We start from the raw sequence: 27480 nt of genomic DNA, 5'->3' as shown, positions 1-27480 counted from the left end.
AGACATTAGGAAAACTGAATGTTTTACGATCATGTTTTATGATTAGCTTTGCCATTCCAACAAACTACTAAAGGTGTATTATCAGAAAAATATTACACACTTCAGTAAATAAATAAGTGTTTTTTTAAAATTTTAATCCTATCACAGGAAGGAAAATGAGTAAACAAATTATCATAAAAAATAAACTGTCTACTTCAGAGACCCCAGAATACAAGGAACTAAATTTTGTCCCATGGTCAATAACAGGCTCTCTCAAAGTTCAAGAGAAAGATTGTACACACCACATGCAGTCCCTATAGGAATTGCTTCTCACAGCTTATTTTGGAAAAAGAAAAGAAAAAGAATTAAAGAGTACAAAAGGGTAAAAACTGAGAAAAGAAAATGGTCATAAAAACATTTCCCTTAATCAGATAAATCATGCACACTCTGAAATAATTCAAATTTTAAATTGTTTCTTTCCAACTATTAACAGAGGTATAGGTTAATATCACCAAGGCAGAGTTTCTGGTAAGTTTATTGGCCCCTCTAAATAATTCTAAGTTTTCTTTTAAAAAGTAAACTCTTTCCCAAATTGCCACTTTCAAACAAAAATCGGTTAAAAATGAAAATCATGGGTGATTTTAGACTTTACCTGATAAGACATAGCCTGGTAAAACATCTGAAACTCATAAATCACACATGACTTTAGTATACAAACCAAGTTGGAGGTCTTATATAACATTTTTTAAAATTTTTTCATACACCAGATTTTTTGCTTCCACAGAGCAGAAAAACAGCCCCTCTATCAGGAAAGCAAAGTTTTTTAATCTAAGACTAATTATGGTAGACCTTAAATAATATACCTAATATTACTTCTTGAATTACATCAGAATATTTAGTAAGTAATAATAGTTCATAAACTCAGAGTTACTTAAACCAACTTTTGACCCTAAATGGCAGGTCTTTAATAAATATGAACTTTAAAAACTTACAAAAACTTGCTCTTCTTTTTTATAAATATGGAACCCTTGTATAATGTCTTTATTTAAAAATCTAATAAAATTATCACTTTTAAAATTCAAGATGAAAATGGAATGACTACCTTTTTTCCTCTTGGTCTACAGAATGTTCCCCTACCTCCACCTTAGCTTTTCACCAGAACTCTGTACCTTTTCAGATCTTTGGATCTTTTTGTAAGAAAGCATGGTTTAGAATTTTTTCTTCAACTCTGAATAGCTGTCCATAAAAGAGATGCCTCACTCTGTATGACAGACTCTAACTCCATCCACCTCACTACAAATACCTCCATTTCATTTCTTTTTTATGGCTGAGTAATATTCCATTGTATACAGAGTGAATTAAGTCAGAAAGAGAAAAACAAATACAGTATGCTAACACATATATATGGAATCTAAGGGGAAAAAAAAAAAAGGTCATGAAGAACCTAGTGGCAAGATGGGAATAAAGACACAGACCTACTAGAGAATGGACTTGAGGATATGGGGAGGGGGAGCAGTAAGATGTGACAGGGTGAGAGAGTGGCATGGACATATATACACTACCAAACGTAAAATAGATAGCTAGTGGGAAGCAGCCGCATAGCACAGGGAGATCAGCTCGGTGCTTTGTGACCGCCTGGAGGGGTGGGATGGGGAGGGTGGGAGGGGGGGAGACGCAGGAGGGAGGAGATGTGGGAACGTATGTATATGTATGACTGATTCACTTTGTTATGAAGCAGAAACTGGCACACCATTGTAAAGCAATTATACTCCAATAAAGATGTTAAAAAAAAAAAAAAGAGATGCCTTTTTTGCACATCCTGAGTATAAAATTCATACATCTAAGTTGTCTTCACAGTGGGTCTTATTTTCAAATATACATATTTATGTTGAATCAAAATTTTCCCATTTTGAACTTTCTAAGCAATAATACTGGGAAAATGCTATGTAGATCGCTAATATAGTGTACATAATCACCACAATACTTCAGAAATGGGTTTGAGTCATTTCACCAACAGCTAATAACTATGGCTGGCATTCCTGGTAAGATGCTGTCTTGTTAGATACTGGACTTGGTCATTCGTTGCTCTCACTTTTAAAGAAGAAATGCCAAATCACAGTGATGCAAAAGTACAGGCTGATAAAACAAATACCGTATATTAATGTATGTATGTGGAATCTAGAAAAATGGTATAGATGATCTTATTTGTAAAGCAGAAATAGAGACACACATAGAGAACACATGTATGGATACCAAGGGGGAAGGGGGGGGTGTGGGAGGAATTGGGAGATTGGGATTGACACATATATGCTATTGATACTATGGATAAAATAGACAACTAATGAGAACATACTGCATAGCACAGGGAACTCTACTTAATACACTGTAGTGACCTAAATCGGATGGAAATCCAAAAAAGAGTGGATATATGTATATGTATAGCTGATTTATTTTGCTGTACAGTAGAAACTAACACAACATTGTAAAGCAACTACACTCCAATAAAAATTAATTTTAAAAATACAGGCTGATGGATTTTTTGACAAAATAAAGGTCTGGAGTAATGTAGTAAGAGGAAAAGTAGAAGGAGGAGAAGAAGGGGTCGCCATCATCTCAACACCACATGCAGGGTATTAAACATGTGGAGGTGTCATGGTAGATATGTCAGCCGATTCATTCCACTCTCGCAAAGATCCTATGGAGTATTAGCATCTCCGTTTTACAGATGAGAAAACTAAAGCTCAGAGAGTTTGTAGTATAATGTCTAGTGCAAACAGCTGTTTGAGTTGGGACTCAACCCAGCCCTAACTGACCCTGAGATTCAGAGCCTTCATGTCATTCCATGAAGTCTCTTTGAAAAAGAGCATTATTTGAAATTGGCAATTAAAAGAGGCTGCAGCTTCCTGCCTGTGAAAGTCATCAAGTCAATCAAGGAAACTCAAAACTCTATTTTGCAATAAGGGTAAAGAGCATCTTATTTCCTCTTTCCTCTCCCTTAAGTAACTGTGTTAAAATCATCAGGGTTATTGTTAGTAGTGGAGGATAGGAGTAGAGACCCAGGAGTTTGGCATAGAGAGAGTATTCCCATGCAGACACAGTGAGAGTTAACATGGTAAAGTCAGTACAATTTTAAAAAGATTTTTAACAAGATCTCTCACTCTCTTTCTCTGTCTCTTTCTCTCTCTCTCACAGACACACACTCACACACACATATAATGCATTTTATTCAAAGAAAAGCTGTTCAAATTAATGTCACAGGATACTAATGTCATTAAATCTTACTAAGCAAAAGCTATTTTTTGGAAGAAACTAATTTTGACTCAAATTTAAACAAAGAAATATTCACAGTAAGTGTTGGAATAGGGAGGGTGCAGAGAGGAAATTCTTAATAAAAATTGGGAATATCAGGAGAGAGATAACCCTAGTCTAATAAGGGCACTGACAAACACATAAATATTGCTTAGCTGGGCAGGATATGGCTGCAAAGTAATAGTGATGAAAGTGACATACTATGACACAATAAATATTATTCATATAATGAACTAATTCAGTATAACATATTGAAATAATCTTGAGGTGGTAAGCGCTATTAGAGATTTGGATAAGAACATTCGATTTAAAAAACCCTAAAATGCTTTGCTTCATGTCTTTCATTAAACAAGTGACAATACCTGTGGTGTACAATGACTTGTTCAATCCATAACTAGTTAGCTATCAAGCCTCTAGCCCAGTGCTACTTTTATAACACCCATCAAATCCCAGGAGAAGCCCCCATCATTAGTCCAACTTCCCTTTTGTGGCAATGGGTCACCTGGTAGTGAATGTTTCTCTGTATTACTAAGAATTCTGAGGCCATAACAGACACGCCTAGGAACAGTGACTCGGGGAGCAACCAAGACCTGAACTCAGGAGATGCAGGACAGAGCACCTAAGGAATCACTTCCGCCCTAATTCTCACTAGACTTTTGCTTATGTATCTTCTCGACTCCATATTTCACAAGAGTAAGAGTCACATCTCATGGAAGATGCTAGCCTAGAATTAGGAAACAGAGAGGCCAACAGCATTCTGGTTAAACATTTACATATTCAAGATTATCAGAAATGATTGCTTTAGGGATATTTATCACTGAGTGGACAGAAGAAAAATGACTTTAATGAAAGATGACTTTTTAAAGTAATTAGAGGGGACATTTTCATAAGAGGTAGTCGCAGTAATTAGGAATAAATTCATATATCATCTTGGGAACACCTCTTGAGAGACAGGTAATTACCTGGGAAAAGTCTTGCTAGACGCTATCAGACTTTATAAAGTTGAACCAAATTTAATTATGTCAACTACATAGTGAAAAATAGAAGGAGGTTAGGAAAGAGCCAGTAAATAAAAATAAGACCATTTTAGGGCACAAGGTATTACCTGTAATTTGATTTTCCCAAAGGAAAATTCTCAAATAGCCAAATAAGCAAATATACAAAAGAAAAAAAAAAAAAAGAAAAAGAAAAAGAAAAAGGAAACAAAAGAAGAAAAAACATTTCTCTGAATAACCTGTAAGTGACAATTGGCAAAAATGAAATGAACAAATACAAACAAATCTATGGATTTTTGAAATACTATAAAGATTATATTCTGCTTATAAAAGCAGAATGATTCAGAGATAATAAAACAAATGCATATAAATTAATGAATTCAAAAACAAAATATTTTCAGTGGTTATGATCAGACTTCAAATGTTTAGACCTCTAAGAAAACTGCTTTTGGCTTCTTATTATTTTAAGATTCTTTTTTTCCATTTTATGACATTTATTTTCATAAGCACCTTATCTTAATTGTAACAGAGCAGTGAAAACGAATTTAAGTTCTTCTCTGAGATCGTTTCCTGGATTCTGCTTTGCTGGTTCCTAGCTCTACTTGTTACGGCCTCATAGCTCTATAGAGTTTCATAATGTTGATTAACAAAAGAATTTCACAGAGACAAAAACCTTTATTCTATTCACTAAAATAAACATTATTCAAGTACTTTATGAAAAAAAAAAGATCATCCTCTTCATACATTTCATCCTGTCATGACAATTCATTGAGAGTTACCAATAAAGAGAATTTGTCCTCTGAAAATAGTTCAGAAACAAGAAGTTTATCATAATAACTAACAGGCTTGATTCTGAAGGTTTACAAGAGCCTAACTTACCAGCTGAATAAATGATAGTCATGAAAAGCAGGCAGAATATTTAAAAGGCAACGTGTTCCAACAAGCTGGTATTTCATAATAATATTTCCTCTTCTTATTTTAACATTTTTCACAGGACCTAGTTCAGTTATGGGCTAAATAGTCTAAAATTTTGTAAAAATGTGGTCAATAACTTTTTCTTCTCTGGAGTACTGGATCCTTCAAAAATCTTTAAATTAACATAGTGACATATGAAGAAATTTCCAAAATATTCACAAAATATACATCCCATGCATTTATAGCCCATTTAACCTCAATATTTATTGCATCTGGTTAGAAACAAACACATTCTCCAATGCTTTTGGAAAAAAAAAAGGGAAAGAAAACCACTAAGTAATCTATTATGATTTATATTCAGTTTCAATATACTCAACTTATAAAGTTCAAATAATTCTTTCTTTGAATTCAGCTTGGATATGTATATACAAGGTAATATACATACCTTGGGTGTGTATAAAGGTAGAATTCTTTCTTATTTTATGCCACTTAGATTTGGTGAAAGAGAAGCAAAGCATTACATTATTGTTTTACAGTTTGGACTTTGAGTTCCTCAGCTTGCTAATTCAAGTAGGAATTCTAAGCAGACGATGACCAGGCAGAGGATATTACTTTTAGTGGCTCACTAAATAAATAGCTGCCACATTAGAAAGAAAAATACATCAGAAGGTCATGACTAATGTTCAGTTTCCAGTGAGTGCTAGCCCAAGAACTCATGCTAGCTCCTGAATTTCATTTTGTGCCATAGAAATGCAATGCCCCATAGGAGATTAGCTGTGGTGCAGGTTGATGAACTCATAACTACTGTTTACCATAATAACAAATATTAAGCTTCACTGATGTATTTTTCAATTTTCAGTTAACACTGTAGTTCAAAAACGTATTGTCTCCCCAAACAGAAATTCACAAATGTTCGTACTTGATATTTGTTGTTTTACCTTTACAAGGACTCATATATTTTCTTGACTTCTGTTGTTTCACAAAATACAATTGTATACTTTGTTCTCAGAGCATAGGATAGTCCAGTTTTAAAAATCCTCATGGTTCAATTCATAGAATTGAACTGACAGTTCAATTCATTCAGTGAAAGTTTGGACACCTACCGTGTACCTGATTCTATAGCTAATGTTTAACAACTGGAATAGATTCGTGCTTCCTTGATGTAACCCTGCTAAAGGAGTTAATATGGTTACAAGGTCAGGTTATTTGAGCTTAAAAGGTCCAGGGAAAAAAAATCACTTTACTTTTGCAAAGCCTGAGTTTGACAGTAGCCTTGGAACACTGTGTCTTCCTAATGTGAAAGGGAGGCTCTTAGTTGCCTGTCTTCCAAACTACCATGTCCCTGTGGGTTTCAAGGGTCTAATATGTCTGTACTTCATAAAAGCATGCTTTCCCAAGCATCTCTGTGTCTTGTTGACATGAAAGAAAGCAATGCTGTGTATGTGTGCATCCCAAGGCCCCTTTTAGATCTAAATTTCTATACTGTATAGTATCCGTAACTAAGAAATAGACACTTCATAGTTAACAATCATAACTTTTTGTTCATACATTTTAAAACTCAATAAACAGCCTGGGAAATTTTGTTGCAGTTTCCAAAACACCCATCATGGTGGTGAGTACATAGAAAACTCGCAAGAAGCTTTATTAGATTGATTAAAAGAACATTTCTACAGTTTTACCTGAGTTCTAAAATAGAATTTCTGAGATTTATAAACCAATACAAATATTTAAGAGAGAGTACAGAGGCCCTAAAATGCTAAGCACCTCAGGACTTTACTGCAGAATTTTACATTATCAAGCCTGATTTTTTACTGTTTTCACACAACTTAGGAAATAAATAAGAAAATCTATGCTTTATTTTATAGGATAAACTATATCCAGAGCAAGAATTAGGGCTCAGTCCTGTTAAGAACAAAGAAAAATTCACCAGATTTGCCAACCACATATTTCCTTTCAGAGATTAAGGAAAATGTAAGTGATTTAGGCTATGAATACATCAAATCATCTCTTTTCCGGTCCATACACCTCAGCTTTCATGGGTGAAGCTCTCTCATGTATGTGACGAAGAGAAGGAAATCTCCACCTGTAGCAGGAACCCAACACCACTCTCTCAGATATTTACAAGATATGGGAAGTACAACCTTCCTACGTATCCATACATATATTTCCTGAAACAGGCATGGTCTATACATATAGAGACTCTTTTATTAACATATGTCTGTTATACTATGGTGATTTTCCACATTTCAAATTTTTCATTTAGAAATAGAAATATTACCTTTCTTGCTTCTTTTATCATCTTCCGAATGGTTTCCTTAATTGTAAGTAGTTGTGCTCTTGGTGGATGAAAGAGGAGGTCAATGTGGGTCCCCCTTAAGAGTCCAGGCATCACATACGGCCAGCCCAAGTCAAGATTGGGAGCTTCCACATCAGACTCAACAGGCCAGTAAGTCCCTGAAGATGAGGTATCATCGCAGAAATTATCAGTACCATGTGCTGTGCTTTGTGCCACTTTTTGAACATTTTTCAAAATATAATTAATTTCTTCCTCGGCTAGAAAGTCTGGCACTCGTTCCTTGGCAAGAAATTCTTGGTATGCATCTAACCCCTGTTCAATCAGCGTGTCCACAGCTACTCGATACCATTCCTTGTAGTGAGGTTCAATGTAATTGTCTAATTTACACTCGTCATTCAAGGAGGAAAGAATTGATGAGTTCTCCATACTTGCAAACCTTTGACAGTGGCACTTTCAAATGCCCATTCGTGCAGGGATGAGAGGTATCTGGGTATTTAAAAAGAAGGAAATCAAGAACAGTTAGAATTCTGTAATCAAATGTTTCATAATCCATGTCAACTGTTATTTTTACATTTACTCATAAAAATGAGTACCAGTAGCTCAATATGACATACATTTCATATCCAAAGTGGCAATAATAATACCATAATTCACATATCTATCACAAATGAGCTAAACAGAATCCCATTCACAGACTGCTAGCTGATATTCCTTTTCCAAGTTACCTCTAACTTTAGTTTCTCATCTAAGGAAATACACCTTCCTTCTCTGATATCAAGAAAGTCCATCCTTCTTAACTTTAATCTGGGATTACACATGGTGTGATCAGTTTCTTTTTGGTTTTAAAATATTTTAAAATAGAATTAGAAGAAAACCAATGCCTGACCAGCCATTTATATAAATCTTACTGAGTACTTGTTATACATATATCCTGATGAAATATAAAAAGCACAGAACACTTGTCTTCCAGGAACTTATTAATTAGATGAAGAGGCAAAATGTACACACAAAACTGTTTGTTACCACTTTGAACAAAGACATATATTGCTAAGGGCCAAAATGAGTACTGTCTGTAGTCAATGCTTTCAGAATAAAAGCAAGTAGAGATCAATATGGAATAAAAGAGTTACGGATAGCCTTGCACAGGAGGTGGGCTTCAGCTGAACCTGGGGCAATGAGTAAGAATATGATCAGGTGGAAAGAAGGAATATTTTCATCCCACATAAAAATGTAAAACATAAGCAAAAGCACAGAACAAGTATGTGCTTGGTACATTCAGGAGTTAATTAAAAAAAAAAAAAAATCTTGGTCTGCTGAAAATGAGGTTCCTTGTATTAGGGGTAGGAGATAAAGTTGAATAGACAAAATGGAGCCAGGTGTGGAGGGCCACTGGAGACTGTTGTGATTCAGCAAAACTTGTGTTTAAAACAATTAGTCTGGCAGTATCAGGGGAGTGGAGGAGAGACAAGTAGCTAGGAGAGTCTTTCAGAGTTCAAACTCTCAGCGAGGACGTGACAAGAATATTCAAGTGATGGTTCAAAGAATGAACTCCTGAAATTTGATGGCTTGACAACATGTAGGTGATAAAGAAATTCAGGACATCAAAGACAATTCAGATTCCTCTTAGGAATTAAAATCTGCCTATGTGAGCTCACGCCCCATCCCTCATGCCCACAAAATGTTATCTGTTCCATAATTCCCTGCATGAGATACTGGACTGGACCTTATCTCAATCAAATAAGGGACTTTCCAGGCTTCTGAAGTCAGGATCTTCATTGTGTGGATTCAAACAAAGTACAACCCTATGATGTGCTACAAGCACAAAAGGGCTTATTTGACCAAAAACATCTTTGTCAGTGGCCCTGCCCTAGTTTACAATTTTCCACTTCACTCAGACTTTTTGGTCTCAGGTTTACCAAAAATCAAATCTGATTTGGGAGGGTAACCCAGGGAGCCATTATCATTTATCAACTCCTTACCTGAAAATATGTAACAAGAGTCACTACTCATAGACAGAAGTCATGAAGGAATGGACAATAAATAGGGCCGTAAGTTTTGCTGGGGGAGAAAAGATCAGAAAAAGATCCAGCATATAGGAAGGCAGAGATGAGGAGTGAGGAAGATACACAGTACCTTACGTTACTATTTTAGTGCAGATAAGCCTATGTCCATCCCTAGGCTCAGAGTTTTTACAGAGAAAATCTAGCAGTAATGAAAGCCTAAAGAGTAAATCTGATACAAAAATAAAAACAGAACATGTTCCTTTCGGTCTCCTGGAGGGTCCTCAGCTTGAGCCATAACTTGATCCAGGCCAAGGCGACTGGACCTGTCCCTGGGTCCCAAGACCATCAGGCTGTGCAATGTGGCATCTGAGATCTGGGCAATACCGTCTTCCTGCCCCACATGGTATCATGGTGGAGCTTTGGGTAACACATTCTCACTCCTCCATGGGCAGAAGGAGGAATAAATACCAAGCTGTCTGCTAGTGTGAGAGATATGGTATGAAGAAGTAAAATTTGTTTCTTTTATTACCTAATTACATTTAACTTAATCTATTGACATGCACCAGGAAGCCAATGAGGAAACTTTCATAAATGTCTCAATCTTGTATAAGGTGCCATCTTCTTTCAAATGACATTTTATTTGAGTCCAGTGGTTCTCAACAGGGGAGATTTGACCCCACCCCCATCCCAAACAAGAACAATGTCTGGAGATGTTTTTAATTATAAGGATTTGTGGGGAGGGTGCTACTGGCATTCAGTGTGTAGGGGCCAGGGATGCACAGGACAGCCACCCACAGTAAGGAATTCTTTGGTCCAAAATGTCAATAGTGCCAAGGCTGAGAACTGTTCATCAAGTTGCTCACTTCCTATGCATGATATCATACTACTAATTGATGACTTTTTGGTGTTCATTACAGTTTTCTTTGGCACATAACACTCATTTTTAACAAAGAAATAAGGTTTTTATTTGCTTGAGAGGATCAATCCATTTGATGAAAGTATAGTTCCCTAAGGTTTAATGAGGTGTGGTTCTTATTTGATAATTCCAGTCCATGAAGGGACAAATATCCAGTGATCACATGAAAATCACACAGATTATTTGTAATTGTTGAAAACAGTAGGTAAATGCTGATTGTTCATAACAATCCCAAGTTTTCTGAGCACTCATTTTTAAACTTTAACTTTTGAATTCCTATAACTTGTGATGTTAACTGCCTATGACTTATCTGGAAATTAAAATGCATAAAGTGCTTTAAAAAACTATATTCATTTCTGAGCTTTACCTACACAAATATGTACTCTGCAACTATAAAAAATTTATTCTTGAACTATGTGTAAGCTGAGAAATCATAAAGATCAGAGGGATTTGGAAAGTAAAATAAAACTAGGAGGATAAAGTGAAAAGTTAATTATGAAGGAAAAAACAATTGAAAATGAGAAAAAAGCAAAACAATACAGGACTAATCAAATAGCAAAGTCAGAAATGATGCAGAAAAACACACCAAAGGAAAAATGCAACAGCCATAAGCACTGAAGTTGAGATATGATTTATAAGGGTTAAGAAATAAATACACTTGATTTGTCCTGCTGGAGAGAGGCTATCTTTCAATGCCTAGAGATATCCATTTATTGCAAGAGGTGTTTACAAGGGATACTTGTAAAGGAGCCATCTACGGACAAATTTTAATGGAGGAGAGCAAGGTAATGGTACCTACATAAACGGCTACTGCAATAAAATAGCACCAGTATTTAGTTATAGACTTAATATAATACTTTCGAGAGTTCAATTATTAAATATTGGAAGGGCTATAATTGAGGATAAAATGAATTGGGTGTACCTTTAAACATAAAAAAAGCATTATTTAATTCATAACCATTAAAAACTCCTAGAAAGTATATTCTTTCAACATACAGGATAGAGTTAATAAGTAGAGAAAAATAAAATCTCACCACGATATAAAAGCTGAGCAGAGTGCTAGGCTCGGCTGCTATTTAAGTGACTCACTCCAGAAAAAGAGCCTTGGAAAATACATGATTCAAATCCAGGCCCCCAAACCACTATACACTGCATTTGATATCAAATCTTTAGTTTAACTTGCGGGAAGTATAAATTCCAAATGTTAAATCTGTAAATACAAAAGCTATAAACAAGGTATAAAAGAATAGATTTCAGTGCATGGGCCACTCTGAAAAACAGTTGGGCAGGTTCATTTATAAAACTGCATATAAATATGCAACTAACACATGAGATAAAAATTGCACTCCTGGGGTTGATCCCAGAGAAATGAAAACTTATCTTCACACAAAAACTTGTACATGAATGTTCATAGCAGCTTTATTCATAATAGCTCTAAACTGGAAACAGCTCAAATGTCCTTTTCAGGTGAAATTATACAAACTGTGGTACCCTCAGACCACAGAACATTAGTCAGCTATACAATGAACTAACTTCTGATGCCTGCAGCAACCTGGATGAACCTCACGAAAATTATGCTGGGTGAAAAAAGCCAACTCCCAAAGATTCCACGCTGCATGATTTCATTTATAAAACAGTCTTGAAATGACACAGTTATAAAAATGATCAGATTAGCGAATGCCAGGGCCTAAAGAAGGGGTGGATGTAAAAGGGCAACAAGGGGCATTTTCATGGTGATGGAAACTTTCTGGATCTTGACAATATCCACGTCATTATACTGGGTGTGACACAGAATAACAGTTTTTGCAAGATGTAACCACTGAGGGAAACTGGGTAAAAGATAACAACGAATTCCTCTGTATTATTTCTCTCAACTTCATGTGAATCTACAATTACTTCAAAACAAATTATACTGATGAGCAATTTCATCTGCCTTGAATAGAAAATAAAAACAAAAACAACACATAGCTGGGAGGGTGAGAGCTTGTGTGCAGGCTCATACCACCATGTTCAAAGCCTGCTTCCCAAATTACAGTAAGTCCCCTACATAACGAACCTTCAAGTTGTGTCGAGATGCAAACGTGGGTTCCATCAATGTCAGGCGTGAGTGAAATTGCAGCTTGCCCTCTGATTGTGTTAGGTGAGTACCTAGGCTAACTTTGTTGGACTTACGAACAAATTGGACTGAGGAATGCACTCTCGGAACAGAACTCATTCATATGTAGAGGACTTACTGTATTTTGAAGCTCTTGGACAAGTGACCTATGTCCACAAGCCTCAGTCTGTGTGTGTTACCGAATGCAAGTTCATGTTCCTGACCCCCAGTGAGGCCAATCAAACTGAAACATCAGAGTTTGGAGCAGAGAAAGGCTTATTGCAGGGCCCAGCAAGGAGAACTGGCGGCTTGGGTGGCTCACACTCAAAATCCCCGAGCTCCCCACCGGGTTCCAGCAAAGCATTTGTAAAGACCAGGTGAGGGAGGGACATCTCAGGGAATGTGACCATCTGATGCACAGTTCTCTGATTGGTTGATGGTGAGGTACCAGGGTGGTGTCACAAGGGATAACGGTATCAATCCTTAGGCTCCAATAGGTCTAGGGACTATGTGGTCATGGTCATCAAGTAGTTAATTTCTTCTATCTGGTGGTGGTTTTTAACATCTGAAAAACTCAGGAAATATGAGATGCTATTACAGGGGTTACTTCAGAGAGGAGCTAAAGCAGAAGATAATGGGGGAGTGGTCTGTCCCAGGAAGGCCCCATAGGGTCCTGCTCAGTTACATGTTAGTGGCATTAGGTCATTCTAAGGAATAAATGAGGTAATACCCTTAAAATATTTAGCTTTTACCATAATTATTATTATACTACTATTCCTATTTTACGTTTTAACAATCTGTTACAGTATAAACACTATAAAGATACAAAAATAATTTGTTCAAAAGAGTCTTTTAGGATTCAAAAACAGGTAGTGTTTTCTGTCATCCCATTAACAATGTTATGCACTGTTTTGTCAACTGCAGTATTAAGCAAACAGTCAAAAATAGTCTCCATTTGTTTATGGTTTCTGATCTAAGAAAATTCATTGAAAAGACTTCTGAAATAAGAGGTCAGTGAAAAAAGGCTCCAAGGAGAAATTACAAGCTTCTTAAATGACAGATAGTCTGAGGTTATGATTATTTCATGTGCAAACAGCTGGCTCCAAATCAGGACTTTGACCGAAAAATACCAAACAGATCAGAGTTGCCAGTGTCTTTGAGGTCCTTTTCCCAACTTCCGTCTTAGGCTGTTTCTATTCAGCTATTGAATGCTGTTATGAATTCAATTGTATCCTCCAACAAAATATGTTTAAGTCCTAACCCTCAGTACCAGTGAATGTGATCTTATTTGGAAATAGGGTCTTCTTTGTAAGAGACAGGTCATAGACAAATACACAGGGAGAACTCCAAAGGAGGACAGAGTTAGAGATTGGAATGCTAAGGATTTCTGGCAACACCAGAGCTAAGAGAAAGCCATGGACAGACTAACCCCTAGAGCCTTCTAAGAAAATGAGGTTCTGAGGAAACCTTGATTTCAGACTATTAGCCTCTAGAACTGTGAGAGAATAAACTCTATTGTTTCAGGACAAAATTTGTGGTAGCTTGTTATAGCAACACAAGGAAGCTAATATAAACACACATAGGATTGATTGTCTTTATTTGTAAACCTTAAAGAATGTAAAATAAAGGAACTTAATAAAAAAATAATTTACCCTCCACAAGTAATTTCAAGTGTTTTTCTAGTTTATGTGGTATTATAAAACCAGTTCTCTGACATAACTTCAACGTTAGGCAAATTTCACTAAGGGACATTTTATAGTCTTTCAAATATTGAGGAAAAAATGCCTCATATCACTCTTTTTTTGGGGGGTGAGAACTGACTCTATGATGTGTATCAAAATGTCTACTTACAGAAGATGAGAAAATGTTTTATAAAGGATTGTTTCAGAACATCCCTGTCTTATAAAATCATAATCTATGATGGACCACTGTTCAAAATCATATATCTCTTCTTTGTTCAAATTTGTACCTGCCAAGATAAGTTTGACTTTGATTATCAGAAATTAAGATGACAATTAAAACATTAAAGAAGTTACTGTTAAATTAAAAATTCACTATAATACTGAAGCTGCCAAGGACAATCTGATATCTAATTTTGGCATCCAAATGTATTAGGAGTTTCTAAACTGGCTTCATAATAACACTTACAAAAAAATGGTCCAGTATCCAAGAGCACAGGTCACAGGCTTCCACAGAGCAGGCCAAGGAATACATGCCTGCGTGGCACACGCAATCAGAGTGTGGGTGTAGATGTCTCCATATGTGGGTCACCAACAGAATCACCCATCTTATCAAACTCATGAAAAGCACAAAACTAAGCAGCTCCAACTCATTTTATAAATCCCAAATGAAAATTCCATTTGCTCAACATCTAATCATTTATTAGTTTCCTTAATCTCTTTTAATTGGGGATAGAATGATGATTACTTTCACATCAAAATAATTGCAGGGTTTGATTGTATTGGCTGCTCTTCAATATATTTGCACCCCCAGTCTAAACTATAGTTCAAATGTAAGAAAATAAAGGCCACCAATTTATGTTAATGACATTAAAACATAATCATTCACTACCATTTGGAAGGATTTATTGAGTAATTCCTGTAAAGAAATTTGTAGGAAAAAGAATAAACACTTTACTGAGAGAACATATACTTAATAGTCAAACTGCAGAGGATTACTCTATGCATGGCTTAAAATGTAAGAGAAATTAGAGTAAAACTACTCTTTGACCAATATCTAACTTGTTCCTGAACTGTGTTTTATTATGATATTAGTACGCCAGAAGCTCCAATGGATGGAACAAGGTCATCCTGATGGGTTGTAACTTGTGCCAAAATGCTCCATCTCTGCCTGGTCCTGATCAATGTGTGTAACATCCATTTGGACCAATAAATAGAAAAACATTGATACAGTTTACGGAACTGAACAATAGCATATATATTAGATGCCAGAATCAATATTCAAAATGAATTCAAAATGATCTTAAGTAGTGAAATATAAATTTATTTAAATTTAATAAATCAACTGGATAGGATTAAACTCAATAAAATAAATTTTAAAGTTTGAATTTACATTTAAAACTAGCTATACAAGTATAGGATGGAGGAGGGTTTGGGAGCAGATTATGTCATAAAGAATAGTTGAATAATTGGAATGTTTAGTCCAAAGAGAACACAAAGATAGGCATATTAGGGTAGTCTTTAATTACAAGAAATGGTGAAGCAGAATTATTTTAAAGGCAAATGACAAATCACAAGTTGGCTCAGTGACCCAGAGTGGGAAAGATGGCCCAGGATTTGACTTCTGCTCTGCCACATACTGGTTGTAAGACCTAGGTCTTCATTATTTCAGGGCTCCAAACCTCGTGTTCCTCACCAGGAAAACGGGTAAAATAACAGTACTGATAGCAAAGGGTTTCTATAAAGACTAAATGAGATAAAAGCCTTACTCTATATCAGCCATAAAAACTGCTAAAAATGGTGAGGTAGTCGTATAGGAAGGAGTTTTATTTAGTAATAAGGCTCTATTTTTCTCTTTCTTACTGAGAACCCTCTTTCTGTATGTAATCACACAGAGGACATATTTTTGGATAGAGTCCTATAATGTGTCACAAATTGGCTTCCCGGGGGACCCTTTGCTTTAAAATTTTAAGATGATATTTATTTTGCCTTCTGAAGAGACCTGGTATACCCACAAACCCGCGAACTTTGTTTGGAAGCAAGGAAGTGGTTAGGAAAGCGTTTCTTAGTCAGGTGTAACAAAGACCTGCCTACTATGCCCTGTCCTGGATTCTCCAGAGTCAGCCTTCACATTTTTTTGAAGTTATATAAACAGCATTATACACAAATGCAAAACAAATGAACAAAAAACCCAAGAAAGTCAGAGGGTGTCTCTAGTAGTTTTAATAGCAGGCAAAAATGCTTCTGTTATGATGCTATATGGACAACAATCAGGTTACCAAACTACATAAGAGCAAAATTATAACTAAAGAAAATTCACCCAAAACCAAAAGGAAACACACACATAAAAATGAGAGTGCTTGTCTTAGAGTGGTGGTTCTATGGGTGATGTTTTAAAACTTCTTTACACGTTTCTGTATTTACCAGATGTGTATCAATGAATATGTATTGTTGGCACTGGGGAAAAAGAAAGTTGATAAAAGAAGTATCCCAACAGTTATTTTTGACTTTAGAATGCCCTCCTCTTTTTTTCAGTCATGTGCTAAGTTGACTGTAATAGTTAAGTTAAAACTCTGCATATAATAATTATTAGACTCTGAAGTCTAATAATTATTACAAAGCAACACATGAAAAAGTACAAAATGTCCAGAAAATAAAGCTATGGTCACAGGGACCACAAAGAAAAAAATAAAATTAAAATAACTACATGTGGTTAACGAGGTCTTAGTAAGTAGCTCAGAGATGCACAGTGTCATCCCCAACTCTCAGGGGTCAGGACCAGAACCAGGGCAAGGAGTGCCACAGCACTCATGGCACCTGTTATCACATCTGATGCATCAATTAAAGGCCTTATTTGCTATACCTCCTTCACTAGACTAGGAGCGCTGGGATAGGGGAGACTCTCTGTTTAGCACACTCATTAATGCTCAGGATGGACATAATTGTTAAATAATAAGCTAATCACATACTGCGTTAATAACTCAAAGTAAGAGAATGAGAGTTGATTAAAGTATGATAGGGCAAAAAATGCCAAAGTATAAATTTTTTTATAAAACGATAATATCCATGCAGAACTCTTAAAGATTGAAGCAACTACTTGTTTATATTAACTAGAGGTTAATTTTTTGATAATACAAAATATTAACCATTTGTAAAGCACTTTTAAGAAAATAATTAGAAACCCAGTGACTGCTGTAAGTCATTAGATAAATCTAGAGATCTCTATCAAAAAACACAAACACGGGCTTCCCTAGTGGCGCAGTGGTTGAGAATCTGCCTGCCGATGCAGGGGACATGGGTTCGAGCCCTGGTCTGAGAAGATCCCACATGCCGCGGAGCAACTAGGCCCGTGAGCCACAATTACTGAGCCTGCACGTCTGGAGCCTGTGCTCCGCAACAAGAGAGGCTGCGACAGTGAGAGGCCCACGCACCGCGATGAAGAGTGGCCCCCACTTGCCGCAACTGGAGAAAGCCCTCGCACAGAAACGAAGACCCAACACAGCCAAAAATAAATAAATTAATTAATTTTAAAAAAAACAAACAAAACACAAACACTTATTTCAAATGAGCACTTTGTCAGGAGAATGGAGATGTTATCAAGTGTCACTTGGAGATTGTAACAAAAATTTTTCTGACATACTTCACTCTATATGACAGACTCTAGGTCCATCCACCTCACTACAAATAACTCAATTTTGTTTCTTTTTATGGCTGACTAATATTCCATTGTATATATGTGCCACATCTTCTTGATCCATTCATCAGTCGATGGACACTTAGGTTGCTTCCATGTCCTGGCTATTGTAAATAGTGCTGCAGTGAACACTGTAGTACATGTCTCTTTTTGAACTATGGTTTTCTCAGGGTATATGCCCAGTAGTGGGATTGCTGGGTCGTATGGTAGTTCTAGTTTTAGTTTTTTAAGGAACCTCCATATTGTTCTCCATAGTGGCTGTATCAATTTACATTCCCACCAACAGTGCAAGAGGGTTCCCTTTTCTCCACACCCTCTCCAGCATTTATTCTTTGTAGATTTTTTGATGATGGTCATTCTGACAGGTGTGAGGTGATACCTCATTGTAGTTTTGATTTGCATTTCTCTGACGATTAGTGATGTTGAGCATCCTTTCATGTGTTTATTGGCAATCTGTATATCTTCTTTGGAGAAACGTCTATTTAGGTCTTCTGCCCATTTTTGGATTGGGTTTTTGTTTTCTTGATATTGAGCTTCATGAGCTGCTTGTATATTTTGGAGATTAATCCTTTGTCAGTTGCTTTGTTTGCAAATATTTTCTCCCATTCTGAGTGTTGTCTTTTGGTCTTGTTTATGGTTTCCTTTGCTGTGCAAAAGCTTTTAAGTTTCATTAGGACCCATTTGCTTATTTTTGTTTTTATTTCCATTACTCTAGGAGGTGGGTCAAAAAAGATCTTGCTGTGATTTATGTCATAGAGTGCTCTGCCTATGTTTTCCTCTAAGAGTTTGATAGTGTCTGGCCTTACATTTAGGGCTTTAATCCATTTTGAGTTTATTTTTGCATATGGTGTTAGGGAGTGTTCTAATTTCATTCTTTTACATGTAGCTGTCCTGATTTCCCAGCACCACTTATTGAAGAGGCTGTCTTTTCTCCATTGTATATTCTTGCCTCCTTTATCAAAGGTAAGGTGACCATATGTGTGTGGATTTATCTCTGGGCTTTCTATCTTGTTCCATTGATCTATATTTCTGTTTTTGTGCCAGTACCTTACTCTCTTGATTACTGTAGATTTGTAGTATGGTCTGAAGTCAGGGAGCCTGATTCCTCCAGCTCCATTTTTCTTTCTCAAGACTGCTTTGTCTATTCAGGATCTTTTGTGTTTCCATACAAATTGTGCAATTTTTTGTTCTAGTTCTGTGAAAAAATGCCATTGGTAGTTTGATAGGGATTGCATTGAGTCTGTAGATTGCTTTGTGTAGTAGAGTCATTTTCACAATGTTGATTCTTCCAATCCAAGAACATGGTATATCTCTCCATCCGTTTATATCATCTTTAATTTCAAAGTTTAAAGTCTTGTGTTTTTCAATGGAAATAGTGATACAAATTAGCTGTAAAGCATGACTCATTTCACCTCTGTTATTAATGTCAGTTCTATTATTAAATGGATTTATTTCAGCAGGAAGAAAGGATTCATTCTGTGTTTAAATTAATTATGATTACAGACGTTTGGTATATCATTAAGGTGAAACTGGCATGGACTATATATTCCAGAGCAGCCCGGAGAAGTTTAAAAATCGACATTTTTTTTTTAACAACGTGATAAAACACAGCAGTGTGAGGCTTCGGATTATCCAATAAATTACCCTGTTACAAAGCCAGATTATGGTTTCGAGGATTATGTAAATCTCTCCATTCTAAAGGTACGTAAAACTTGCACGTGAGTCACTTGGTGGCCATCTGGGTTATCAGACCGACTGGGGTGTCACAGGGCTTGTGCTCAAGTGACCTTTATTTTACTTAATAACGACCCCAAAGCAAGAGGAGTGAAGATGGCAATTCGGAAACGCCAGAGAGAGGATGTAAAATGCTTCCTTTGAGTGAAAAGGCGAAAGCTCTGTACTTTTCATCAGGAAAGAAAAAAAGGTATGTGCTGAGGTTGCTGAGATCCATGGGCTTAGTCAGTACAAGACTAGCACTTTCTTCTAGATACCTTGAAATATTTATGAGAATGTGTCTACTTTAGGAAGAAGCTAGAGCCATGTGGCTGACAGGGTCTTGGTGCTCTGGCTGGGTGTCAGGCCTGAGCCTCTGAGGTGGGAGAGCCGAGTTCAGGACATTGGTCCAGCAGAGACCTCCCAGCCCCATATAATATCAAATGGTGAAAGCTCTCTCAGAGATCTCCATCTCAACACTAAGACCCAGCTCCACGCAAAGACCAGCAAGCTACAGTGCTAGACACCCTATGCCAAACAACTAGTAAGACAGGAACACAACCCCACCCAATAGCAGAGAGGCTGCCTAAAATCATAATAAGCTCACAGACACCCCAAAACACATCACCGGATGTGCTTAGCTAGCTATATCACAGTTGAAATAAAGTGATCCTCTTTTATTTTCTCCCAGAAATTCCCCCCCAAAAAATGTGATTGGAAAACTAGCCCATGCTACTTCAGCCCTTTTACTGATTTCTCAGTAAGCTTCTTCATTGGCTCCTCTAACTTGTTTGTAAAACAACTGCACACATAGAAATTAATCAGGTCTAAATAAAGAAACACATTTTTAAAATGTGTAAAATGCTGCTGGATTTGTATAATGGATTCTAGGTCTTGTGGATTTCAGGGAAACAGTAACCTGAGTTCCCTGTGATCTCTCTTTGTAACTGTGCTTTAATCTCTCTGACCGTGGTTCTAACCTGGGAAACTGTAATGACAAGCAATCCCTACAACAATGTACATTTTCAAGTGGAAAGACCCTGGCACTGTTCTGAAGGTGTGTTATCACTGGTTACATTATCAAAAGCTATCTTCTCTGTGCTTCAGTTGTAACCATCCTCTGTACAAATCAAGAAAGTCATTCACATGGAAAGTATACAAAATAAACAACTATTGAGGGTGTCCCCCAGATAATGGTATTACTATGCTGTGATATTAAAATCAAAAGTAACAATTTGTTTCAACTCAAATCATTAATGATTTTATCAAGTCACTTACTCCACATGTGACTTGTGCACACACGTACTTAAGATGATCTATGGCTCCTGTCCCAAATTTCTGGGGAATCATACTTGGGATCCAATGGCCTTGAATAGATTTTATGCTCTTTTCCCTTTAGGTTTCTTGTCCTAACTCTTCTACATACAAGATGCAACCTGCTAACTGGGAGTAAGTCTACTCTGTAAACAAAACACGGGATTTTATATAGTTTGAAGACACTGTCTTAATAACAGGGCTCTGAATTAAGGCTTTGAGGATGTACCAGATGTGACTGATTTCTCAGGGAATACCTTTAGATGTGAGTGTACAAGAACTGGCCAATTGCATAAACAAATGCTTTTGTAATAAAGCACTTTTCATGTTACTTTCAATGTTTAGAGGCTGATGTTTTTTGCCTCACATTAATAGACATGGAAATTGTAGACATAGGCTATCATTTCAATTTTCTTTAGTATCATTTTTCTATTAAGATTTTAAAAAGAAAGATTCAATTATATGTATAAGTGGTCCCTTAGTTCTTTTGACCTGTGACTTTTTCTGCATTAGACACTGACACTCAAAGTAACTCTTCTGTGATAAATCCAGTCTTTAATCCATCAACTAAGAAATATTTCAATTTACTGCCCAGTAAGGCTGTCAGCATGTCAATATGCAGTTTCAAAACATCGTTACCCTCTTTTTACTGTCTTATTTGCACTCTTATTTGAATATTTTATTCCAACTTGAACTTATAAGTTTTTGAAAAATAGATAAATGAAAGTCTCCATGGTAGTGATAAAATGCTTATCTAATAAATGGAATATAATCAAGGCAAAGACTGAAATGATTGGATATGTCAAAGGAGACAAATCTTTAGTTTTAAACAGATGATCATTATACACCTGTTCCATTAGGAAGGAAAAGAACAAATTTTTAAATGCATACAATGCTAGAAATGTATTGTTAAATATTGTATTTAACATTTAAATGTAACTGGCAATTTTATTTATATTTTGGTTGTCAGAGAATAAAATTTCCCTTGTAATGTGTTTTTTTGATATAATTTGATTTTACAGATTTTTAGAAACATATAATGTACCAAAGTAGAGACCTGTACTGATGGAGATGACAGATGGACATGAAGAAAGATAAATAAATAAATAGGTGAACAAATGGAGAAACAGACAAACAGAAGTAGGGAATGGGAGGGCTGGACAGAGAAAAGATGAAAGATGAGGTAGCAAAAGAAGACAAGAGAAAGGATGAGATGGAGGAGCAAAGAAAGAAAGAGAAGATTGAGGAAAAGAAAGAAAAGGAAGAGAAGGAACGAGAAGGGACAAAGAGAGGCCAAAAAGGTTAAATGGACAGTAAGACTGGAAAGCAAAGGAACGGTTGAGACTGAAAAAAAAACCCTGAAATCATTGGGAAACACCGTCAACAGTTCCTTACTCTAAAAACATCTTACCTTTTTTTCACTTTTCTCAAACCAATAATTCAGGAGTTACGTTTATTTGAGAAAAATACATTTTTTAAAAAACATCAGGAAACAGCTATTGAATGAGTCAGATGATACTGAGTATTTGGAGCAACGGGCTGTTTTGAAGTGAAGCCATCATTGCTTGTGCATGTATATAAAAGACAGCCCAGACAGACATCCCATGGTGAGCGACTCTATTACAGCCACTGAGGTGGAAGATGCCGCTTTTTAGTGCTCTGAAAACTGCCTATTCTTCCCCAAGTGAGTAATGCTTATACAATCTGAGAAGCAACGTGATAATAAATAGAGAACTAAAACCCTTTGAAATGAAAGTTGGACAATAGAAGTGGAAATAACGAGATTCCAGTGATACCTTGGGGAGACCTTAGTTAACACTATTTTATGGTACCCTCAATTAAAAGCAATCACAGAGAATTTCAGAGCACAATGGGATACACCAGTGATCATGTATCCAAGCCCTTTCACACCAGTGAAAAACTTGAGAGTCTGAGAGAATTTAAATACTCCGTCCAAAATCACCAGTAACTCAGGTCTCCTAATGTTCAATTTCACAAATGATTAATGAACATATACAATATCTGCTGAGATCTTCACAGTATGAAGGAAATACTAAGTAAAGGGACCTGATCCATTAATAACTGTTTGTACTTATTAGGTTCCTAACTGTGAGCTTCCTGAGATCCAAGAACAGGATCTTGTTACCCTTACATTCCCGGAGTAGAACACATTGCTTGATGCATAATTGTCAATATATATATGTTGAATGAATGGATAGGGCACAACAGCACAAAGTTATAACCTTTACACAACATGACTGCACAGCTTTTGTATAAACTCTTTAAAATAGGCCACTGCCTACTGGCTGTCATTTATATACATGCACATGGAGGTTACACCAGATCCTATGCCAGTACCTATGCCAGAGGCTGACCACTACCACCACCTTACCTTCCCCAAGGATGGGCAGAGTTTACAAATTATTTGACACATAGCTCAAAAGATAAATGGCACGTGCCTTTTGGGGAACATCTGGCTCACTCCAAAGGACAGTGTAAAAATAAAACAAAATACAAACTGGGTAGTAATTAGATGTCCCCCGAGGAAAAGTTCTGCATATTAAGCCATGATCATGTGACTCAAGCACTTTGCAATGTAGATGTGTCCAATGGGTGAATATCCCTTATATTGGTATCATCTCTCCAACCCAGGCTCATCTTCCTCAAAGCATCACAGCTACTCAAAACATCTTTTACCTCCCTGATCCCCCGCCCCTACCTCCTATGCATGCTAGCATCCTGACTCCTTAAAAACCCTCCTTCCCAAATGGAAGCCAACTTGCTCCCATTCAAGTTCACCTCCACACATACCCTTTCTACTGGAGCCCACCATCCCCCCCCCCAACCCCGTCCTGTGTCAGCTGCCCACAGTACTTATCTCCCATGATTGGCAATGCCAATCCCCATGGGTTCCCGACTCTACCTTGTGGGCCAGGATAGGTACCGCAAACAGTGCCAAAGCCCACTGGCCCACCTCAGGAGGAAGAGTCATCTGAAGGCTCCAGAAAATTTTCTCAGAGAAATTGGTGGTCAGTGGATTTAATTCTTGATGGAGCTTAGGTGCTATTTGTATAAAAGTTAACCCATTGAACCCCTAAAATCCATCATTTAGAATTCTGTTTCCATGGTGTTGGGGGTTGCGGAGTGTATTCTGATTTTCAAATGATAAATTCACCAACAAAGTTCTAAAATACACTTCACTTTCAAATTAGATATAATTAAGTAATCAAAAGGACATTTTTAACACTGTGTTTAACAGACGCTGTGAAATTGTGAAACATCCCTGGGACACACATACTCGGCAAGTTACAGGAGACACATGAACTTACCTAACTAGCTAAACAAGGGCAACTTGTAACTTTACAAATAATTAGTTAAATTAAGCTAAGTGTGGGGCCTGTTCAAAAGGTCTCCTCCAACCAGATTTACATTACAGAAGAGGCCTGATTTACTGGAATCACATTTTCACTGCAAGATTCACAGGGCCCTGTTACATCCTGGAAACTCACAGGTGTATAATGTAATGGAACCGGAAGCAAGAAGGTGAGTTGTTTCTGTTCAGTAAGTCATGGTCAAGAAAAGCTCCACCATAAACTGTAAGGGGTCTGCTAGCAGGAGGGGATGTACTAGAAAGAATAACCATCACCCAAAAGTTTAGTCAGTTACAGTTAAAGTAACAATCTCCAGAGAGTAACCACAAAAAACATCACTGAGTCAGCAGCAAGAGGTGTGGTTTGTCTCCATGTACGCAACCCCTTTCAGCAGTTGTTCAATGGGTGATACTTCCCACAATACATTCTGAGCGTCTGGGGTCTAAAACGTGCCAGCTTGAAAGGCAGGATCCACCCAGCCCCTCAGGCAGGCTCTGCAGGGTGCCGCCAGCATCCTTCACAGGCTTGTACACCACGTGTGCCGTAAGCTCAAAAGCAAGGGGTGAAATTTGGACTGGATGGCGTGGGGGCCTCTATCATGCTAGGAACTGCAGGAAGACAGGAAGAAATCAAACAGAACCAAGACCCGCCTCACCCCCACCCCATCCGGATCCACGCCACTCTTGTTCTTTTGTTATTTTGGAAAACCGAAAAGACCAGCTTCCTCTTCTGAGCCCCTTTCATCCCTGTTCCCTTTCGTATTTCTTGACAGGACTGATTCAGCCTCAGTCATGGATTTCCCTGGGGCTCCTGCCTGTGTTTGGGATGAGAAACGGAAAGAGGGGAGGTGCCTGCTGGTAACCTAGCATTATGTCTATCAAGTGGGAATCTGGAAAGGAGCTGCTGGATATCAGCGTCTGGCCTTGACTGCTGGCTACCAGCCCCACTCTTTCCTAGTGTTCTGGCCTCCTTAGCTCTAATCTCCACTGCTAGGGCTGAGACGCGATAATTTATAAGCACACCCCTCCGGGCACAGTCTCCATGCGGTCCTGTGTTTCCAAATTTCCAGTCTCTTCCCTATAAAGCACCACTGTCTCTTCACATACCCGTGATTCCAACTACTAACATACATACCTTATCTTCCTCTTCACCCCCCCCCCCCGGCCATATAGGTAATAATTCTCCCAACACGACACAAAGAACAGACCTAAAGTCTCCATGTGACTTTCCAGGAGCAATCCCCTCTCCTTTTAAGGCCACCACCACCCCGGAGCAGTGGTTCTTAAAATCTGATAGGAACCAGAATGACCGGGCGAGCTAATCAAGGTCACAGACCCAGGCTCAGGGGAACTAAAGTTTGAAAAGCACAAGTCTGGATTAATCTGAGAGCAGAAGTGGGATAGGACACAAATAGGAGAGTGTGTCAAGGTACAAACTTTTATTTTCCCTTTTGAGTTCTGTTCCCCACGCTGGGTCTAAAGGACACCCACGCCCTGTGCAGCCGCGGTCCCCACTTTTTCCCAAGCTCCCCTCCTCCATCCAGCCGCCTTCCTCCCAAGGAGGCCGCCCAAGACTCTCCCCACCGCCGACCCCAGAGCCAAGAGGAAAATGATCCAAAGTACACCGCGAGCGGGGCCTGTCCCTCGGGCACCGGAACCCAGCTCGCCTGAGACTGAACTTTTCAAACTTCCACAAGACTGAACTTTTCAAACTTCCCAACTCACTCTTACCCACACGCTAACGAAAGAAAAGCAGATAAAAGCAGGAGACTGAACTCTGCACGCCGGCGACTGTCCGATCCCGCGCGCGCTCCCCGGGGAGGTTCGCGCCCTCCTCCTGTCCGGCCCCGGGCTGGCCGCGGTCCCCGCCCCTGTGGCCCCCCGCCCGCCGGGGAGGGGAGGGGAGGGGAGCCAGGACCCCACTTACCGCCGGGAGCGTCCCGAGCCGCGCGCAGCCGCGCCCGCGCCAAAGGTTGGCGTCCCAGGAAGCGGAGGTGCGGAGTCACCTGCGCGTCAGGCGCGTAGGGCAGCTCGGTCCTGCCCGGGCCGCGCCTCCCGGGCCCAGGTGCCGAGCCAGCGAGGGCGGGGTGGGGACGGGCTGCAACAGGTCCCAAGCCGGGTCGCACCGAAGCCCGCGCAGCCAGCCAGCGCCCCGGAACCTGTCTAACTCAGACCTCCAACCCTCGGCCCTCAAAATAGAAAGCCTTTCTTTCCTGTCCGCCCTCGGGGCTACCAGCAACTACAAGTCGCGACATCCCGGCCGGGCGAGCAGAACCCGGAGGGCGGCAGCGCTCACCTGGGCAGGGGGTGGGCTCACGGAGCGGCATTCAGCTCCCATCCCCCGTGCGTCCCGGGCTCAGGAATGCGCGGGGGCGGGAGGGCGGCTGGGTGAGAGCCGGGGTGGTACCACCCCCAGGGAGCGGGTGGACTCAGCTTCAGGGAGATGATTCCCATCCGCGATCCGCAATGCAGACCCTACCCCACCGCCCGAGTGTGTCCGGGCTTGGAGGAGAGCAGGAAGTGGAAAGGTGGAAGACACACTGCGTGTGAATTTATCTTTTTGTAAGAAAGAATTTTAAGTATCATCAAAGATGTGGGACTGACTTTGCATTGTCTTGATTACTGATTTGGATGAAAGGAATACCTGCACGAAAAGCAGGTCACTAGGTGGGTGCTATGGAGCAATGTTATGGACATAGAGACACTATCATTTGGTTTTAATATAAAATAACTGCAGCAATTAATGAAATTAATTTTATATTTTTTCTTCTACATCTCAGTAAATCTGTCTCGAGTGTTTTTAATAATTGTATAATCACGTCGTCTTCAAGATCTAGCCATTTGCAGCAAATGTTAAAAATGCAGCCTAGTAGGGAAAGAATGAAACTTAGGAAAAATAGGCGTATTTTAAACTTCTGGCATGATGTGTCAATTATCATAAGCTGGAATTGACTTTTTAAATGACTTTTATGGCTATTCTGCCCTGAATAAAACACTTGAGGAAAATGCTAAACTGTTGAGATTTGAATTAAGTCCTGACTGACGAGTAGACACAGGAGAATGAAATGTACATATTCTAGATGTTGAAACAGAGCAAAGGACAAAGGTGGAAAGTAAAAGTAAGTTCCAGCACATCACAAAGCTAAATTTCCAGATTGTGGTATCTGCGATCTGAAGTTTCTTCAACAGCATGTGCAGAATA

General features: G+C 38.4%; 1 protein-coding gene across 2 annotated transcripts in view; it reads right to left on the bottom strand.

Annotated features, from left to right (window-relative positions):
• FAM83B (family with sequence similarity 83 member B) overlaps positions 1–26335 on the bottom strand; it is an 81729-nt gene extending 55394 nt beyond the window's left edge. The window contains exons 1-3 of one of the 2 annotated variants that reach the window (XM_036870798.1): positions 26206–26300; positions 24555–24887; positions 7477–7980 (exon numbers count right to left, since the gene is read on the bottom strand). In XM_036870798.1, the coding sequence (XP_036726693.1) occupies positions 7477–7920 (444 nt within the window). In that variant the 5' untranslated portion in view covers positions 7921–7980; positions 24555–24887; positions 26206–26300. Of the gene's footprint in view, positions 1–7476; positions 7981–24554; positions 24888–26205 lie in introns of both variants that reach the window. The other variant, XM_036870797.1, reaches the window with a different exon arrangement.
• Positions 26336–27480: the final 1145 nt, after the last annotated feature.

The sequence above is a fragment of the Balaenoptera musculus genome, chromosome 11, assembly GCF_009873245.2.
Source record: "Balaenoptera musculus isolate JJ_BM4_2016_0621 chromosome 11, mBalMus1.pri.v3, whole genome shotgun sequence".
Lineage (NCBI taxonomy): Eukaryota > Metazoa > Chordata > Mammalia > Artiodactyla > Balaenopteridae > Balaenoptera > Balaenoptera musculus.
The sequence above is the reverse complement of the archived record's forward strand: the minus strand, read 5'-3'. Positions and strand labels throughout refer to the sequence as shown.